The sequence below is a fragment of the Magnolia sinica genome, chromosome 5 (genome assembly GCF_029962835.1).
Source record: "Magnolia sinica isolate HGM2019 chromosome 5, MsV1, whole genome shotgun sequence".
In the NCBI taxonomy this organism is placed as follows: Eukaryota; Viridiplantae; Streptophyta; class Magnoliopsida; order Magnoliales; family Magnoliaceae; genus Magnolia; species Magnolia sinica.
Window position 1 is genome coordinate 13,065,163 of NC_080577.1, and position 20,815 is coordinate 13,085,977.

Consider the following 20,815-nt stretch of genomic DNA (forward strand, 5'->3'; position numbering starts at 1 on the left):
GCTACCGACAGGTTGATCAGCGAGAATGCTACTCAAGTGACGTCACCAAGTGACGTGGGACCCACCGTGATGTATGTGTTGTATCTACACCGTCCATCTATTTGGTGATACAAATTTAGGATATAAGCCAAATAACACGTTATACCCAAAGATCAAGTGGACCCCACAACAGAAAACGGTGGAGAGAGTGTCATCCACCATTAAAAATTTCTACGGGCCGCAGAAGTTTTCAATCAAGCTGAAATTTGTGTTTTCATCTTATATGGCCTACTTGAGTTTTGGATACTCTTTGTTTTGGACAAATGTCCTAAAATGAGCTCGAAAAACGAATGGACTCGTTGGATTTCTCACAAACATCACAATTTCTCACAAACATCACAATGGGCCCCACCCAAAGTCCTTGCATTGGAACTTCATGTGAAAGGCTTGTCTCTTGTAGAATTCCTTGCACTGTAAACATAGGTGGGGCCACCTTCATGTTTGTGAGAAATCCACCCTGCCCATCGATTTTGTGAGTTTATTTTAGAACATAGGACTAAAAGTGAGGTGGATCCAATAATCAAGTGGGCCCAAAATGAGAGGATTGAAAGTCCTGATTTGAAATATTCATGGGCAACATAAGGAATTTATCTGTTCTTTATGAATAATGATATTTTAATTTTCTCTTAATTACTTTAGTTTATTTGAATTAAATAAAATAATTTTATTTTCATTTAATAAAAAATAATTTCTTTATAATGTAAAATGTTTCCAAACAGGAGATAGGGTCAAATGCATAAAATTAACGTATTTCAAACATTTCAGCCATTGGTTAACAAATTCAGTACTTAATTTTTAGACTTTCACCATACTTATTAAACAAGTTTTTTGACTTCAGATTTCAGATTCAGCCTTCAAATTTCATATTCAGGCTGTAGATTTCAAATTTAGGCATTTGACTTCACATTTAACGAACGGGGCCTTATATTATAAATAGTTTATCTTGGTTTTATTTTAATTAATAGATAAATCTGTTTGGTAAATAATATATTTATCATTCCCAAAGTGTGTTTGGTTCCCTCAATATTTACCATACATCATGTGGGGTCAACCTTTGATGTGGACTATTCACTATGTGGGCCCATTTTTTATATAAGTCATCCATGATGCAGGCCCACCTTAGTTGTGGGTCATTTATCTTTTGGGGCCGACCTTTAGTGTGCACAGTTCATTAGGTAGGCCCACCTTTGATGTTAGTCATCCATAATGTGGGACCCATCTTCAATATCCATTGTCCATCATGTGGAGCCCACCTTTGATGTGGATCGTCCATCATGTGGGCCCATCTCTGAAATCATCTTTGATGTGGGTTGTCCATCACATGGGACCTGCCTTGGATATGAGCCACTCATCGTTAGGCCGACTTTTGATGTGGATTATCCATCATGTGGGGCCCACTTTGATGTGGATCATACATCATGTGGGGCCCACCATTATTAATTGCACATCATTTGGGCCCCATCTTCAATGTGGGTTGCCCATTACGTGGGGCTCTCCTTGGATGTGGGTCATTCATCATTAGGGGTAAACATTTGATGTAGATCATCTATCATGTGGGGCCACCTTGATATGGGCCATCATCATATATGGCCCACTAGATTATTTATCCGCTCATGTAATGATTTTCTAATCTCATAGACTTAGGGCCTGTTTGTTAACGCCGAATTTTTGTACTTGACGCGGAATTTGAAAAATATTCCATGTTTAGTGGTGTTTGTTAATGCATAAGAAGGAAAGCGCTTCACCATTTTATGTTGAAAAATTTCCGTGATGGGAATCCTTTGTGTTGAAATTTATATGTGATGGGAGTATAGCTAGGGGTGTACACGAATCGAGCTAGCTCGGTTAGCTTGCTCGACTCGACTTGAAAAAGCTCGATTCGACTTGGTTCGAAGCTGAGTTCGAGCCGAGTCGAGCTGATTTTTTTAGCTCGAAAATGAGTTCGAGCCGAGTTTTAACAGGCCCTGACTCGACTTAACTTGGATCGAATCCAGCTCGAATCGAACCAGTTTGGTGACTTGGTTACTTTGCCATTGATGTTGCTCACCAAGTGTTTGATAAAATGACTCAACGAAGTGTGGCTGGTAGCAAGGAAGGTATTTACATGAAGCAAATACCCTTTTTTTCTTGGTTTTTTTTCTTGATTTTTAAGTTGCTTAGAAGGTGTTTGATAAAATACCCGTAAAACCATTGCTTTTGTTTCACATGCAGAGGGATTTTGAAGGTGTAGTCCAGGTGTTTGTGTAAATGCCTCAATGGTGAACTCGGCTCAATCTTGGCTCGAACTCAACCCGAGCTGGCCCGAGCTGCTAATCGAATTGAGCCGAGCTAGCCAGTTAGGCTCGAGGATCGAGCCGAGCTGAGTTCGAGTTGAGGTCAGCCAGTGGCCGAGCCGAGTCGAGCTGAGGCCAGCTCGACTCAGTTCGACTTGATGTACACCCCTAGGTCTAGCTTAATGGGGAAAGGAGAATGCGCTCCATGATTATTATTTTTTTAATCCAAAATTATCCCGTGTGAAAGAGATTTTCTCCCTTGTGTTATACACATCCTGACTTTTGATATGGGGCACTTCTATGAGCCCACCATAATGTATGTGTTTCATCCATTCCATTTATCCATTTTTAAAGATCATTTTATTGTTTGATACCAAAATGAGAGGAATATAAATCTCAAGTGGACCACATCACAAGAAAACAATAGTGACTGGATATCCCCCATTAAAATTCTCCTAAGGCCCAATGTACTGTTTATTTGACATCCAATCTATTGATTAGGTCATATAGACCCACATGAATGGAAAAAAAAAAAAAAAAAACAAAGATCAGCTTGATCCAAAACTTTTATGGCCCCGAAAAAGTTTTTAATGGTCGACATTCATTCAACATTGTTTTCCTGTAATGTGGTCCACTTGAGATTGGGATATACCTCATTTTTGGTCTCATACAATAAAATGATCTAGAAACATAGATAGATAGCATGGATGAAACACATACATCATGGTGGGGCCCACATAGCACCGACCACCAGCCATTGGCTAGTGGCAAGGGAGTAGCCAATCTGTTTCCGCATCCGGTTGAGTAGCGAGACGGGCACGAATTAGGTACTACCCCCGCCTGTTTTGAGGTCGAGACAAGCAGAGGCTCCGAGGGCAACAGAGGCGCCACTGTGATGTATAAACTTTATCCGCACCATCCATCCATTTTTACATATCATTTTAGAATATGAAGCCAAAAATAACAAATGTACGGTTCCCAAATGGACCACACAGGGGGAATTAAATTCCTACAGTTGAAAATTTCTTAGGGGCCAAAGAAGTTTTGGATTGCTTCATCCAACTGTATATGATCATATCAATAGGTTGGATGGAAAATAATCGACACAGTAGTCGCTAAGAAGGTTTCAATGGTGCGCATCCTTAGTACTTCTACTTCCTATGGTGTGGTCCACTTGAGCCTCAGATCTGCCTTATTTTTGGTTCAGAAATCGAAAATGATATGGAAATATGGATGGACGGTGTGGATGAAACTCATAAATCACAGCGGCTCCTCAGTGGCCCTCGAAGCCCCTGTCTGTCCCGAGCTTGCAACAGGTGGGGTAGTACCTAATCCGTGCCGGCAGCAAGACTCGCTACTGAAGTGACGTCACCAAGTTATGTGGACCCCATCATGATGTACGTTTTGTATCCACACCGTCCATCCATTTGGAAATATAATTTTAGGTAAAGATCCAAAGAATGAGTCAAATCCAAAGCTCCGGTGGACCTTACACAGAAAATAGTGGGGAGAGTGACACCCACCATTAAAAACTTAAATAGGCCCGAAAGTTTTTACACCCACCATTAAAAACTTAAATAGGCCCGAAAGTTTTGATGAAGCTGATATTTGTTTTTTCCCTTCTTGTTAACTTGTGAACAGGTTGTATTTCAAATAAAAATCACGGTGAGCCTTAAGAAGGTTTCAACGATAAGCATCAATCTTCCCACTATTTGTTGTGGTGGGATCGACTACATATTTGGATCTGCCTCATTATTTAACTCATGCCCTACAATTAAATCTCCAAATAGATGGACGGTGTATATAAAGCACATACATCATAGTGGGCCCACAAAACTTGGTAACGTCACTTCGGTAGCGAATCTCGCTATTCAATCTGTCAGTAGCTAATCCGCGTCAAGTACGATGCGGATCGGCTGGTGTAACTCAGCCCAACAATATAGTTATTGTATTGACATCAGCAAATTCTGTGAGTCCCATCATGAGGTATGTGTTATATTCGAACCGTCCATTCATTTGGCAAGCTCGTATTAAGGCTTGAGATGAAAAATAAGACATATCGAACTATCAAGTGGACCACAATACAAAAGGCAGCGGGGATTGAAACCCTTCAGTGAGCATCGTTGAAGCATTTTTATAGCCATAAAAGTTTTGTATCAAGTTATATTTTAGGTGTTTTCACTTCATCCAATTGGGAATAACCTTATAAACGGTTTGGATATCATATAAACATCAAGGTGAGCCTTATTGGAAGGTTTTGTTGCTACGGGTACTTAACCCTACACGACACACAGTGACAATCTTCCTGCTAAGGGAATTGAGGGACTTATGAATGATGATATTTTAGTTTTCTATTAAGTATTTTAGTTTATTTGAATTAAATATAATAATTTTATTTTCATTTAATAAAAAATAATTTCTTTATAGTGTAAAACATTTCTAAACAGGATATAAAGGCAAATGTGTCATAAGACATTTACGATGTTTATTATCGAACAGATTGTTTCAAATTCAATACTTAATTTTCAGACAGATTTCAGATTCAAGCTTCAGATTTCAGATTTGGTCTTTAGAATTCAGATTTAACAAACGTGACCTTAGAAAGGATTCATGGCCACAGAAAGCATATTTCTTTTAATGATTTCTTAAGTTGCTTTGTTACTAATAAAATTGAAGAAAATAAATTATATTTGAAAGTTGAATGATAATAAAAATGATGAAAATAACTATTTTTTTCTAAAAAGTTACTTATTTAAGTTGGATAACCAAACTAATTTATTTAAATAAGAAAAGTAACTTATCAACTTACATAAGTTATTAAAAAAAAACTACTTATTTGATGGTATCTAAACAGGCCTTAAAAACCAACATATGACCATGATATGATCTTAACTCGACAAGACTCGTTGAGTTGTCTCATAGACTTGCTTGCTCACTTGCCTACGAGCAGATAAATCTTAAAAGCCAACAGTGAAATTCAAACTCCTGTCCTCTCCGAGGCCTCTACAGCCAACAAAGCATGTGTGCTCATTTTATTCAATTTGCCTATTATTCACCTTTATCCTTACTATAAATATTTTAGATAAAATAATTAATGCCATCACCTTTTATTTTGGAACTACGATGTGGAAGCACTAATGACCTTCGTTTAAGAGCATTCTTGCTACTAACTTGTGTTTTCATGTGAAAAATGTGATTAGTGGAGGCTATAAGAGAAATAGGAAGAGCTTTGGTGAAAACGGATTGGGATTTCAGCGTGGACCCTTGCAGTGGAGGATCGAGTTGGGTCCAACCTGGTACGACCAAGGAAAATAACAACACGGTCTCATGCAACTGCACCACCGTCTGCCACATCGTCGGCATGTACGCTTCTTGATTTTATTTATTTATTTATTTATATATTTTTACTTTGTTTTATAGAATACTATTTTAACCATCGGATCTGGGTCATGTTCGGTGATCCAAACCGTTTACAAGATGGGCCTCACTGTCGAGGCGGATCCTAATAATCTCCCATGAAGATTCGCAGAGCTACTCACACGTGTACGCTCACATTTGTACTCTCCACGGATAGGCTACCGATGGTCATCTTTTTTATGTTAATATGGTTCGAATGGACTTGAACGTAAACTGTTGATTTTATCCATCCTAGATAGAATGGCTAGGATCATTTTGGAGCAGGGACACTTTCCAGATGGAATGGCTATGATCATTGTTAGGGCTGAAAGTTGGGTGGGTTCAAACCGACCGACCTGACATTGGGTTGGGATTGGGTAGGATGCATTGGGTCCGATTTAGCGCTTGGGCTGTACAGACACCAACTGATAAAACTTGAGTTGGGCTTTGGTTGAGTTCTAAGCTACTTGACCCTACTTGAACCGGATCTATATATAAGTAATTTATAAATTATAATTTAGTGCGGATTGTTTGTGTTAAAGGCACGTGAAATTTCATTGCCACTTGATCTCATTTGTCGTTGTCATTATTTTTGACTCAAGCTTCTTGTAAAATATTGATTTTTAAAAATATATTTTAAAAAAATAAAAATAATATATAATATATAAAAACTATTTGAAAAAACACCTTTTTGTGGGTTTTGGGAATAGTCCCACATTAGAAAAAGAGAATAATTTTTTATAGTTTAAATGAAAATAGTGGAGTATTATAATATTTACTTACATAGTCCAAGGACTATGGACCTTGCGTAGCACTGGAACACCCGCGCGCTCGGGCTCGGGCTCGGTGCGAGGGCGTGGGCATGTGAGGCAGTGTGGTTGTAAAGGCGCACTTCGCACATCCGCATCGTGTCACAGAGGGTCGCTCCTTCGTGACCTTGAGCGAACCGGAGCGAGACATGTATGAGTCGCGGTGCAACTAAGTGGCTAAGGTGGATGACTGGATGAAGGGGAGACTAGAAGACTGAATGAGAGTCCTCTAGTATATATAGAGAACTAGAAAAAGAGTTGTTGTAGCAGATCTGTAACAGCTGTGCCATTAGTATAGGGTCCAGCAGTAACTGCTGCATGGCTAGCCCAACAGTTAGAAAACGGCTAACTGCTGTCTCACAACAGTCAATATGCAACAGCTTAATGACCCATGCACAACAGTCAGAAAATGGCTATAAAACGGCTAGTTTTCTCCAACAGCTAGAAAACGGTCATGAGATTTAATTTCCTGGACCATAACCCGCAGCCACCATAGCCTATAAAATGAGGGTCTGGATGGGTTTCCAAACCATCTCTCAACCCACTCCAGCAGACACATACGAACTAAGACAGCCAACTACTCCTATCCTATATTCCAGTTATTCCAGTAAGACAGCAAGGATTGAACCTCCGCTTGAAGAACAGACCAACGGTGTGGTCTAGAACGGTTCAACTGAACCAGTAACTAAAGAACTGGCCAGTGCAGTGGTCTAATTTAAATATTCTTCTTCTTTATTTTCTTCTAGGATTTTTCTTTTGTATTTCTGCTAGATTGTGTAACAGAGTTCCATTTGGTGAGCCTTCGTGTTTGCTGAATGTAGACCCACACCAAGCTCGTCGTATCCTAGAAGTGGTTTGCCTGTAACCTATCAGCATACTCAATTCACTTGAGTAAGCACAAATAATGCTTTAAGGACGACGTTTCAGAAATGCTTAGCCTGTCTATATTTAAGATTAATTTGCATTATTCGGATTCCATATTTTACAGAAATTATATTATTTTGTAAATTTTTACAACAAAGCTAACAAGATGCGTCAGATTTCTCTCTCCCAAATATACTGTGTGCTACACAATATAAGGTTTAAAAGAGTAATTGTTCCATATTTTAACTTATTTGTTTATATATATAAATAAAAAGAAATTCCTTACTATAAATAACTACATATATAATTAATAAAATCATGAGTAAAAAAAAAAGTGTATTGAAATATAATAATAAAAATATTAGCATGTATCCAACCGGCCAACCCGGCGGAGCTCACTTGTGTTGGGCTTGGGTTGAGAATTCCCAATCCCAAGTTGGGTCGGGTTGGGTTAGAGTTGAGGTACCATAACTTTGGCTTGGGCTAGGGTTGAGCACCAACCCAACCCAACCCAACCTGCTTTCAGCCCTAGTACTTGTCGTGAGAGGTAGCTATTGGACGGTTCCGATCATTTAAACCCATAGCCGAACTAGAGAATTACGAATTCACTTCAGTAGTCCGCAGACTACTGGACTAGGCGTCTTTTCTCAATTTGAATGAAATTGAAAGGGCTCCTTTTCTACGTGCAGAGGCCTCAAACGTCAGAATCTCAGAGGAGTGCTCCCACCAGCACTGGCCAGGCTTCCCTACCTCAAGGATATGTAAGAATTACTCTCGCTTACGCCTCCGCTCACGTTAGATTCTCCCAGCATTAATTCATTAAACTACGCCTCTAATAAAAGAAGCTTTTTCGTACTTCTTCATTTTCTCTCATCCACAGCGATCTTACCCGCAACTACCTCAACGGCACAATCCCTACACAATGGGCCACAATGCGATCATTGCAGACCATGTAAGCTTCCCACCTTGCCTGTTAAGTTTAGCAAATCATAAGCTTAGTTTTCTAAAATTAAAGGAGGGTGGATTTTACTGCAGCTGTGTAAGCTCTGTTATCCTTCACATTCACGGTTAATTATAGCAAATCAAAAGGTTGGTTTTCTAACATTAACTGAGGGTGGCATATGTTACTGCAGCTCTGTTCTTGGAAACCGCTTGTCGGGGCCAATCCCAAAGGAATTCGGAAACCTTGCCACTCTCACAAGTCTGTAAGTCTCAATCTTTCTTCGATACCCTGAAATTCAGCATAATTTCATTTGGGTCTGTTTCTGCGGGCCTTTTAACGAAGTTCAAAATTTCATTCGAATGTATGTATTTATCCCAATACATTTCTGATACGATACATTTTGAAATTGTCTATGATGCTGTGATACTGAATTCTGTTAAAATTTCCTGGTGATGAATGATCGAACTGTACATTCTGTTATTGTTGTTTGTATTGGAATGTATGGAAGATAGAAAGTGATATATTTCAATAGCTTGTCCACATTGCGATACAAATGTCTATGTCGTATTTCTGGATGAATTTCTCGTGATAAATGCCCAATATTCCCACGTTTTGAACCTTGGATTTTATGGGGCAATTGAATTTCAGGGTCCTCGATGCCAATCAGTTTTCTGGAAGTCTTCCTCCAGAGCTCGGGAATCTGACCAACCTAGAGAGATTGTAAGAACCTCCTTCCTTCCTTTCTTTCTCTTTTATTTCGCTTCTGAAGAAGCATGTACTTATCAATCCGGTCAGCATTCTGTATGGTGGCATCCACCTTTCAGCCATGTGGGGACTGTTTGGTGGTCCCTCTTTAGATGAAGATGCTCACAGGACTCCACCAACAGATATCTTAACCATCCAATGTTGTCAAAATCATTATTGTATCGCAAATCGTAATAGGGGTTGAATCGTATCGAATCGCAAATTGTAAGATTTTTTTTTATGATTTTCTAAAAATTATGAAAAATATAAATAAATCAGAAAAAATTAAAATCTTTAACACTATCATGACATGATATTACTTAAAAATTAAATGTATCTTATCTTTCTCCTTCTTCTTTTTTTTTGCTCTTTCTCCTTCTTTTTTTTTTGGTCTTTCAAGAAATTTTCCTAAAAAAATATACAAGGATCATTCAATAATTTCTGTTCTTGATGCCTTTCTAGAATGTAGAATCGCATTGGAAAAGCAGCATTTGATTCTGTAGACCAACAGAAAAAGATATTTTGATTTCTAATCATCATTCTACAATACATAAAAGTCAACATGATCGTAACCATTCATAAAACATTCCAGATAAGTCGTACATCAATTTGGTGTTTCAACCAGTTAAGAAATAAGAATCCATTAAAAAAAGCTCTACGATTTAACATTGAAGAGAATATATGTCATTTAATCTCTTATAAAGAACAAAATAAAATAATTTACCTTTTCTAAATTATTATTTTTTTTACTAAATGATTCTTAAAATCCCCACCAATTTAAAAACACAAAATGAAAGCCGAGTGAAGCTTAAAATAGAGGAAAACAAGTATAATTTGAATCGTAAATCATAGGATTCAAATCATAAAATCGTAGGATTCATATAAAAAGGGATTCAAATAGTTTTTCTTAAGATTCGACTCAAATTGTAAACTGTGAATCGTAAATCATAGGATTTTGACAACAATGTAGCCATCCAACAATTCACATGAAAATTGATAGTAAGAAAATATAGTAAATGCTCCATATGCAATTGAAACAGTTTCAGATGGGGGGAATTGTTCAGTTGAGGAGATTTTCCAGCCCAATGCCCACCAAATAAATGATCTAGATGTTAGACAAACTGAAATATACCTTGTATAGCTAGCATACCTTGTATAGTTGGTTTCCATAGGTAGAGGATTCTGATTTTATTTCTTTCCTTGTATAGATGCTGTAATCTCTATATATTCAACCCCTTTGGGTTGTCTCAAATACACAAAAGCTTTCAGTTCCTCTCGGTTTACATGGTATCAAAGCTTCACTGATCCAAATCCGGCACCACCTGTCAGATCCGACCACCCCTGCGTCGTCCGGCCACCCCTGCTGCGCCGTCCAACCACCCCCTGCTCGTCTGACCGCCCCCTGTTGCAGATCCAACCACCCCCTGCTCGTCCGACCGTTCCCTGTTGAAGATCCGACCACCCCCTGCTCGTCCGACCACCCCTTCTCGTCCGATCGCCCCTCTACTCGTCCAGCGTCGCCCCTCTGCTCGTCCAGCGTCGCCCGGTCACCTCTATTGCTCGTTCTCTTCGAGTTCCAGCAACCCCATCCAGATCTGTTGCTCCCATCCAGATCTGTTGAAGATCTGTTGAAAATCTGTTACTGTTGCTCCCATCCAGATCCACTATTGCTACTTGGCTTCACGTGAACGTAACAAACTATCTCCAAAATCAGTCAAATGTATGTACTTGGGATTTGGGGAAACTCAGAAGGGTTTTCGATGTTATGATCCGGTTTCTCATCGTGTTCGGGTTTCACGACATGCTGTTCTTCTTGAACACATTGCTTTTCATTCATCTCTTCCTCCTCCGCACACTCCAAACTCTCCTGGTCTAACTGCCTTTCCAGAAATTCCGTTTGCCTCAAGTACTCTCCCTCGTCCGTTGCAGCTTTACTCACGTCGACCACGTACAGATCCACCACATATTACTCAACCCGAACCTACTATACCTGTTGCAGATCCTGAACTTACCTCAATACGTCATTCCGCTCGTGAACATCGAGAGCCTGATTGGTTGATATGCTCTATGTCTGCCATGAATGCTACTCTGGATACTGTTTCTATTCCTAATTCATACTCTCAGGCAGCCACTCATGATTGTTGGAAGAAGGCTATGGCAGAAGAACTTGCAGCATTGGATGATAATCATACGTGGGACATTGTCACTCGACCTGCTGACCAACAGCTAATTGGTAGTAAATGAATTTATTCTGTCAAGCTCAAGTCTAATGGATCATTGGATCGATACATGGCTCGACTTGTCGCTCAGGAATACAAATAGGAATACGGAATTGATTATGATGGGACTTTCGCTCCCGTGGCCAAGATGAAAACTGTTCATACTCTTCTGCCTATATCTTCTGTTCGCTCATGGCCACTCGCTCAGATGGATGTGAAAAATGCCTTTCTTCATGGAGATCTCCAAGAAACCGTATATTTGAAACCTCCTCCTGGCTCTTTAATCCCTGACAATAAGGTATGTCGTCCAAAGAAAGCCCTGTACGGCCTCAAATAGGCACCTCGGTCATGGTTCCAATGCTTTCACGATGTTGTTATGGGTGCTGACTTTACTCAAAGTGGTCATGACCCATCCTTATTTTTGCGCATCACTGCTCACGGAATTGTCATTGTTCTGGTCTATGTTGACGACCTCCTCCTGACTGGTAGCGATGCTATTGACATCTCGGCTTTAAAGGAAGTTCTGCAATCCTCCTTTAAGATGAAAGACCTCGGCCATTTCACATACTTTCTTGGGCTTGAAATTTCACGTTCTAAACGTGAGATCCTGGTCAGCCAGCGTAAATATGCCAATGATCTTCTCGCTTTGGCATCATTGACAGATCAGAAAACAGTTCAGACTCCTTTAGAACTTAACATTCATTATGGCCGCGACGATGGTGATCTACTTGCACCGCTCAACTTATACCGCCATTTGGTTGAGAGTCTGGTTTACTTAACTATGACTCGCCCTGATATTGCCTACGTTGTCCAAGTCGTCAGTCAGTTTGTTTCTGCTCCTTGGACTCTTCATATGGCTGCGGTGTTACGTATCATATGGTACCTACGTGGAACTCTAGATCGATCACTGTTCTTCTCCTCCACGGTGACTCTGGACCTTCGTGCTTATTCGGATGCTGATTGGGCTGGTTGCGCTCTCACACGAAGATCTACCACTAGCTACTGTGTTTTTCTCGGTACTTCTCTCATCTCTTGGAAGTGTAAGAAGCAGACCACTATTTCTAAATAAAGCACAGAAGCCGAGTATCGGGCGATGTCTGCTGCGTGTAGTGAGCTTGTTTGGTTACGTGGACTTCTTTCCGACTTGGGCATTCCTGTGCAGAATCCTACTCCACTCCATGTTGATAATCTCAGTGCCATTCAGATTGCCTCTAACCCGGTTTTTCATGAACGGATGAAGCATATTGAAGTTGACTGTCACTTTATCCGCACGAAATTTCAGTCTGGGCTCATTTCTCTACCACATGTTGCATCCCATGATTAGATTGCAGACATTCTCACCAAGTCCCTAACTTCTGCACGTCACTCATTTCTCGTTGGCAAACTATTACTTGTCGATGACCCGCATTAGTTTGAGGGGGGATGTTAGACAGACTGAAATATACCTTGTATAGCTAGCATACCTTGTATAGTTGGTTTCCATAGGTAGAGGATTCTGATTTTATTTCTTTCCTTGTATAGATGCTGTAATCTCTATATATTCAACCCCTTTGGGTTGTCTCAAATACACAAAAGCTTTCAGCTCCTCTCGGTTTACACTAGATACTAAAAAGATGGACTCAAATGAAACAAAGAATTCTGACCTGAATAAAAATGCCTGTAATTCTTGCCAAGCATTGTATGATACGTCTTTGCTTCTGGATTCTTTTTGAATCATTGTCTTTCTTTCATATTTCAGTGTATTTTGATCGTTCGGTGCATTGTTTATGTAATTTCAGTATGGTTCCCTCAAACCAGTTCACAGGGGAGTTGCCAAAGACGCTTGCAAAGCTCACAAACTTGGAGGATTTGTAATAGCTTTTTAGATTTTGTCCTTCTACTCAAACAAAATTCAACAACCATTCTAGCGAATAATTTTGTTTCCTTTTTTCTTGCGTTGGGAACAATGCAGTAGGATAAGTGATAACCACTTCAATGGAAAGATACCTGATTTTATTCAGAACTGGACACAACTTAAAAGATTGTAAGTATTCAGATCTTCATAACCTTTGGATCTCTTCAAATTAGAGTATCTAGGTTCCTTTCCTTTTTCACTCCACTTAAATCTCACCAATGATAGGTATCTGCAATCATGCGGTTTAGAAGGACCAATTCCTTTTGGAATTTCTCGTCTGGAAAGAATGATCGCCTTGTAAGTACAGTACAGCCTTTTGTGTTCTTGTACTGGTTTTATGTCAAATGGTAGTCTTTGTGATTCCATGTCGAGGAATTAGACCTAAACTAAGGGAATTTTGCAAAATCAGAATTAAGCCTCAATCCCAACTTTGGCAGGCCCTGTGCCCTCCACATCAGATTCATATAGGCGGAACGGCATTTTTCCCTGCTTAATTACAAATTTTTATCTTTTTTTTCTTCTTTTTTTTTTTTTTTTTTTTTTTTTTTTTTTTTTTTTTTTGTAAAAGATAGAAATTTGTGATTGAGTGGAGAAAAGCGTAACTTTGGCAATTGAATCTTACATGGAAGGCACGGAGCTCACTAAAATCGGTATTAAGGCTTAATTCCATATATGTAGAGCTCAAGCTTTGATAATCCAGATTGTTGATGTGATGGACCTCACTGTACATGGGGAATGCCCCGGAAAGATTGAGATTGGAAGATTCCAGAGGATGGTGAATGCACTGGAAATGATCACGGTGGCCTAAGCATTGATCGTTAAGAGAGAATGCAGCCATGGTCCTCATCAACATTATAAGGACCAAATATTGAAGGGTCAGGGTCTACCAACCTAAGAGATCTCTCAGGAACACCCCACCCATGTTGAGGACCATCAGATGAACAGTTTAGATTACCAAACCAAGGGCTTCCACATATGGAACCCTGCATGTCAGCAAATCATAAGTTTGCAGATGAGCAGGACCCTATAATTCCCCTTCCGTGTTGTTCACTAGAAATGATTTGGAAGGATCTCAATTAGTCACTGTTAACTCTTTGCATGCAGACTTATTAGTGACTTAAATGGACCAGAATCGGCTTTTCCGGATCTGAGTAAAATGTTAAAAATGCAGAAATTGTGAGTTGAAGGTTTATCTTTTCCATATTTTATATAAGTATGATAATCTTTCCTGTTGACCGCTGTTGTAAGGGCAAACATTTGATTCTATGTTGCAGGGTGTTGAGGAATTGTAATCTCGCTGGAGAGATCCCTGCTTACATTGGGGGAATGATGGAACTAACAGTCTTGTAAGTCAATTTTTGGATTCAATAAAGTATTCTTCCCCAGATGTTGTCCTTCATGTTTGCAAACTTTTATCTTGCATCTTCAGCATGGCCTTCAACCTCAGCTTGTATTAGATGGTCCTCAATACATACTCATATAGAATCATAAGACATCACTGATACTAACTTAAGAACCACAATATGTTGATCTAATCCATGGATACTCAACCATGTCGATAGTGTCAGTCTGAATTGTCTAACTTTGAAATGACTCGTTTTCTTTTGCCCATGATGAGCTGCATCAGTTAAATCATGCTTATCCTGTATTGTTTTAGTTCTTATTACTGGATATGGGCTGTTTTATAGCCCATCTATGTTTAGAGTATAATGGGGACTCGTGATTTTCTTACCAATAGCATTGTTGAAAACCTTTTTTTTTTTTTTTTTTGGGGGGTGGTGTCTACATAAATTCTCTTCCAACCACCATATGGTGGTTCATGTAATCGTGTATCATGAATGCATGTGAGGTTCACGTTCTTATAACACCATTGTGATGGACGAAAGTGAGACATCATGCATGTGTAGTCAGATTTACGTGTGTGGCCAGATATGAGATCTAAAGTGTGTATGAAAGGAAAGTTGCATATGGTAAGGATTAGAGAACAAGTGTACGTGTGAAGTTTGTTTTTTTTTTTTGGATCAAGTAGTGCTATCAACTGATTGCATTCATTAATATATGCGGTTTTCTGAAATTCATATTGGGTAAGTTAAAGTTAAATGTCCTTCCCTTGTGTGTTTGATTTCGCCTACATCAATAGATGTAAAAAATGAAGCCAAGATTAGTATTTTGTCTCCATCTAAATCAAACTTTTTGATTATATCGACTAAACTCAGTGGAGCAAATTACTTCAATGGGCACATCAATAGAGGTTTTCCTTACAAGAAAATGGAAATTGAAGTATTTGACATCTCCAAAACCTGAAGAAAGTTCATAGAATACGAAAATCGAGTGGTAGAGAATGCTCAAATTAGAGTCTTGTTATAGAACGGTATAGAGTATAGAGCCTCAGAATACAACAAAGGAATCCAGGATAATCTGAGAGATGTATTTAGGTGACAAGAATTTAACTTGAATCTACGAGTTACGACATAATATCTCCGCTCTTCAACAAGGAGATAGTGCGTCGGAGAGTATTATTCAGCCTTGCAAAGCATGTGGGAAAAACTAAATTTATACTAGCCTTTGTCTTCCAATTATGAGATGATAGAGAGAGGAATTCCGTGTTGTTAAATTTCTCTATGGTCTTCATCTTGAGTTCGTGCCTGTCCTAGCTTAGGTCCTTGGAGGTGGTGAGATCCCATCCATCACTGAGGCATTCGCTCACGTTCAGCGTGTGGTTACTATACAAAGTTCGCCTTCATCAGATCGTTCTGCATTTATTTCTACATTTGGTAGAGGAGAGGGAAAGTCATGATGGTCATTTAGTGGAAGAAATTCAAGAGGTTCTTTGGAGGTAGAAATAATTGGGGAGGCCATTGTACAGATTTCCGCAATAGCCGCAGTTGTTGTCATAGTAATCGGTATTGCACTTATTGTGGTCTTAGTAAGCCTACTTGGGTGAATCAAGTTCGTTCTTTCGATGATGGTACCGAGGATTATGTCTTCAAGCCTATCTCCTTCGTTTCTGAGCCCAATACTATAGGTGATACAATTACACTAAGGAAGAACATGCCAAATTTCTGAAGGATCATTCTACTCACGCATCGTCATCCATAGGTGCTCGTTTGAAGTTAAGTATTGTTTGTCTTGTATTGTTTGATAGTGCTCCTTGGGTCATTGACTCGGGAACTTCTAGTCATATGACCAGGGAGCATAGTATATTGTCTCAGTTAGTACAGCCATCGTTCATATCTTTTGTCACATTAGCAGATTGTACCTCAACCTGTGTCTGGATTAGGTATTGTTCTCCTACGCCATGGCTTTTATTGTCATTAATACTTGACATCCTTACATTTCCTTTGAGTTTATTGTCTGTGAGTAAGCTAACCAATTCTTAAATTGTTTTGTCACATTTTATCCTTCTTATTGTGAATTTTAGAATATAAAGACGGGGATGATGATTGGCGGAGGGCATGAAGCCAATGGACTATATTACCTTGATAATGGAAATAACTGGAGCAACACTATGGATAGATATCTTTCCACATCCGTGGCATTCCAAGCTTGGTCATCCCTCCTTAAGTAGTTTGAAGAGTCTAGTTCCATCATTGTCGCATGTGTCTTGGTTAGAGTCTGAAGTTTGTGAGCTGAGTAAGTACCATAGAGTGTCGTTTCTTCCTTGTGTGGACAAGAGAAGTAATAAGCCATTTTTTAGTATATTATGATATTTGGTGTAGTTCATCTTATCAGTTTATATGTTTTTAAATATATTGTTATTTTTTTGGATGATTATTCTCGTATGACATGGCTATATTTGATGAAAGATTGGCCAAAAGTGTGTGTGTGTGTGTGTTTTTTTTTTTTTTTTTTTTAAGAATTTCATACGGAAGCACAAATTCAAGTCAATTCAAAAGTTTGTGTTCTACGTTTAGATAATGCTAGATAATATTTATCTCAGGACTTTAACTCATATCTTTCATCTCATGGCATTATTCATCAAAGCGTCATTTACTTGAGGTTGCTAAAGTGTTCTTGTTAAATATAAAGGTTTCAAAAATATTTTTGAGTGATGCAGCCTTAACTATATGCTACCTAATAAATCGGATGCCTTCATTGGTCCTAGATGGATAGTCACCTCTCTCTATCTTGTGTCCTTAAATTCCTTTGTACCCTATTCCTCCAAGGGTTGTGTGTGTTTAATGCATTGGCATGATCATGTTCATGACAAGCTTGAATCAAGGGCTATCAAGTATAATTTTTCTTAGGTACTCCCGTACCCAACGGGGATACAAATGTTATAATCCTATCTCCTAGAGACGTTATGTATCAACTAATGTCATATTCTTTAAACAAACTCCATATTTCTTTAAGGAAAGGAAGTCTTTACAGTTTGAAGAAAGCTCCATGATTGCTTTTCCTATTATACATGATATTACTACTAGAGTTGGGGAAATGTCTGTGCAACGTGCAAGTCGGCTTTTGTCGGACATTCTAAACGTGGAGATAGAGTACATATGAATGTAATATCTACCAATCCTCCTGATTCGTCAAAAGATAATCATTCTTCTGAGTCCTTGCCTACACCCTCAAATGAAGGTAATTTACCCATTTCTCTTTGTAAGGGTAACCATTCATTGTACACATTATCCTATTTTCAACTTTTTTTCGTTTAGTGGTTCCATCTCCTTCATTTTAACAAATTGCCATGTCTTTGTTCTCTATGTCTATTCCTCGTTCTTTCCAGGAGGCTCTAAGTTGTGATGGGTGGAAAAGGGGTATGGAAGAAGAGATGGTTGCACTATCATAATCAAACTTGGACATTGACTGAATTACCTATTAGAAACCATGTAGTTGGGTGCGGATGGGTATATACGGTAAAATACAATCTTAATGGCTCAGTGGATCGTTTAAAAGCCTATTCAGTTGCCAAAGGGTACTGAGGCAGGACAGATGACCTAGCCTAGAACGATGCAATGAGGTCATCAACAGATTAACTAGAACAATTTAAGCACAAAATGACATTAATAAATCATAACATTAATGAATTCAAGTATTTAACTATGCTCAGATTCAAGACTAATTCATAACCCATCAGTTCAATCTTATAAAACATGATTAGAGAGGACCTATGGAAGGTAGGACTTCCATCTAGCATAGGAATTGATCTAATTTTAAAGGGAATCTCTTGGTTTGTTAAAGGGTTCAAGAACTAGGGTTTTGGGATTTGGGGATTTTGGAAATTTTGGGGTTTTTGCGAAATTAGGAGATTTTGGGAAAATTAGGATTATGGTTTAGAAGTAAGGTTATGGGGAATTAGGGTTTTGAGAGTTAGGTTTTGAGAATTAGGGTTTTAGAAAACTAGGGTAGGAAATTGGTTTTTAGAGATTAGGGTTAAATAGGAGAATCGAAGGATGAGAGGGAAGGTAAGGCTGACTGTACAAACAGGTGGGGTTGGATGGAAGTTTGGGACGGGTTAGGTTGCAAGTGTATGGATTGGAAGAAGGAAAAAAAAAAAAAAAAAAAAAAACAAAGTAGAAGTAAGGAGGAGAAAGAAGAAGAAGAAAGAACTAGAAAGAAAGAGAGGAGAGAAAAATGAAAGAAATACCTTTTGATGGAAGAGAATGAGAGAGAAGGATAACATGGATTCACTCCATGGCATCACACAAAATCACTCCAATCACAATAGGTCTTACTTCATCACAAAGCAAAGAGAGAGACAATTTTTTAATTTCATATGCAATAATAGGCTAGGGTGTGGACGTCCAAGCCTTATATAGTTTCAGAAAAGACTTTTTACAAAAAGACGCTTTCAAATAAAAAAGTTTCACATAAAGACACCCAATAAAATAAAATTTGTTCCTAAATCCCTAATCTCAGCAAAAATATAAGCTAAACAAAAAAATAACAAAACATATAAACAACTAAATAAACTAAACTATTTCATGGCCCACGATTAAGATGTTCAATGATGATAATCCAGTGGTCGAAATGGTCCAACTAGGTAGCCCACATGCATCTTCCCAGTGTGAGGCCTTCAAAGGTGCTTAATCATGCATGTGGGGTCTTCAACGGGCTAGCACTCTAATTGGGCCCACGGGGCTCCATGTATGCATCACCTAACCATAAAGAAACAGGAGCTCTCTTCCTCTAGTATACTCTGATCGGTGCTCAAATGTCCTCATCAGGTACTCTTAGTCTCTTGGCATCAATTATTTGAAGACCTTCTCACTTGTGGGCTGTGATGAAGCTTTACTTGGTACATGTGGTTGTTTCCATTTTTGCAAATTTAGATTAGCCACTATATTAGTTTGATATGAAGAGTGTTTTTCTTCATGGATCTTCGGTTGAAGAAGTTTGTATAAAGCAACCAGCTGAGTCTATTCACGAGAAGTCAAATAAGGTATGCGGTCTTAAAAAAATCAATTTGTGAGTTGAAACAATTTCCAAGAGCTTGGTTCAACAAGTTTGGTAAGGTGGTGTTCGAATTTGAGATGAAACGTAGATAGGACAACCACTCCGTTCTTGTAATGTATAGTGAGATAGACACTATTGTGTTGGTTGTCTTTGTATACATCATCGTGATAGGCAATGATAGTAAAGGGATTGACAACTTGAAGAAATTCGTATAACAACATTTCTATATGAAGGACTTGGGTCGTCTTCGGTATTTCTTGGGCATTAAGGTGGCCAGGTCTAAGGTAGGCATCAACTTGTCACAAGGAAAATATGTGATGGATTTATTGGATAAGATAGGTCTTCTAGGAGCCAAACCCACCAAAACTCCCATGTATACAAATAAAAAAAAAGTGTGGATTTGAGTAAGTTAATTGATTATCTAGGGAGATATTGTCGACTTATTGGAAAATTTGATTTATCTAATAATTGTTTGACTTGATATTACAAATCTTGTTAGTGTGGTTAGTCAATTTATGCAGACTCCGCAAGTCCCTTATATGAAGGCCATGCTTCGTATCCTTAGATATTTAAAGGGAACTTTTGGTCATGGTATCCTATACAAGCAAAATGACCATCTTCAAGTGGAAGGATATTCTGGTGCAGATTGAATTGGTTCACCATCTAATAGGCAATCTACATCTGGATGCTGTATTTTTGTAGATGGAACCTTGTTACTTGGAATAGTAAAAAGCAAAGTGTCGAGGTAGAATATAGGGCAATAGCCCATTAGACATGTGAACTAATTTGGCTAAAGACATTAATGTGTGAACTTGGGTTTATAGTTGAGGTTCCCATGAAGTTGTATTGTGATAATCAAGCAGCCTCTCATATTACCAACAACCGTGTCTATCATGACAAGACCAAGCACATCGAGGTTAGCTGCCACTTCATTCAAGAGAAAGTTGCTAGCAAGATTTGCATGCTATTCTCAAGTCCTAAGATCAACTGATAAATATCTTCACGAAATTGCTAAGTCGTAGTCAACTAAATCGTCTCTTTGCCAAGTTGGGTATTCATGATATATGTATGCTCTAGCTTTAGGGGGAGTGTTATTAGATATGGGTTGTTCTATGGCTCATCTACGACCCATCTATGTTTAGGACAAAAGGGTATTCTTGCTTTTGTTACCAATGGGATTATTGTAATTATTGAAAACCATTTCAAAAAATAAGAGAGAGGAGGAGCTTGTGAACCTT

At 38.7% G+C, this 20,815-nt stretch overlaps 1 protein-coding gene across 1 annotated transcript in view; it reads left to right on the top strand.

The window, feature by feature from the left end:
- LOC131246947 (uncharacterized) overlaps positions 1-20,815 on the top strand; it is a 168,106-nt gene that overhangs the window by 96,706 nt on the left and 50,585 nt on the right. The window contains exons 33-42 of the mRNA XM_058247407.1: positions 5,513-5,675; positions 8,071-8,142; positions 8,262-8,333; positions 8,515-8,586; positions 8,973-9,044; positions 13,066-13,137; positions 13,239-13,310; positions 13,407-13,478; positions 14,286-14,357; positions 14,456-14,527. Of these exons, the coding sequence (XP_058103390.1) occupies positions 5,513-5,675; positions 8,071-8,142; positions 8,262-8,333; positions 8,515-8,586; positions 8,973-9,044; positions 13,066-13,137; positions 13,239-13,310; positions 13,407-13,478; positions 14,286-14,357; positions 14,456-14,527 (811 nt within the window). The remainder of the gene's footprint in view (positions 1-5,512; positions 5,676-8,070; positions 8,143-8,261; positions 8,334-8,514; positions 8,587-8,972; positions 9,045-13,065; positions 13,138-13,238; positions 13,311-13,406; positions 13,479-14,285; positions 14,358-14,455; positions 14,528-20,815) is intronic.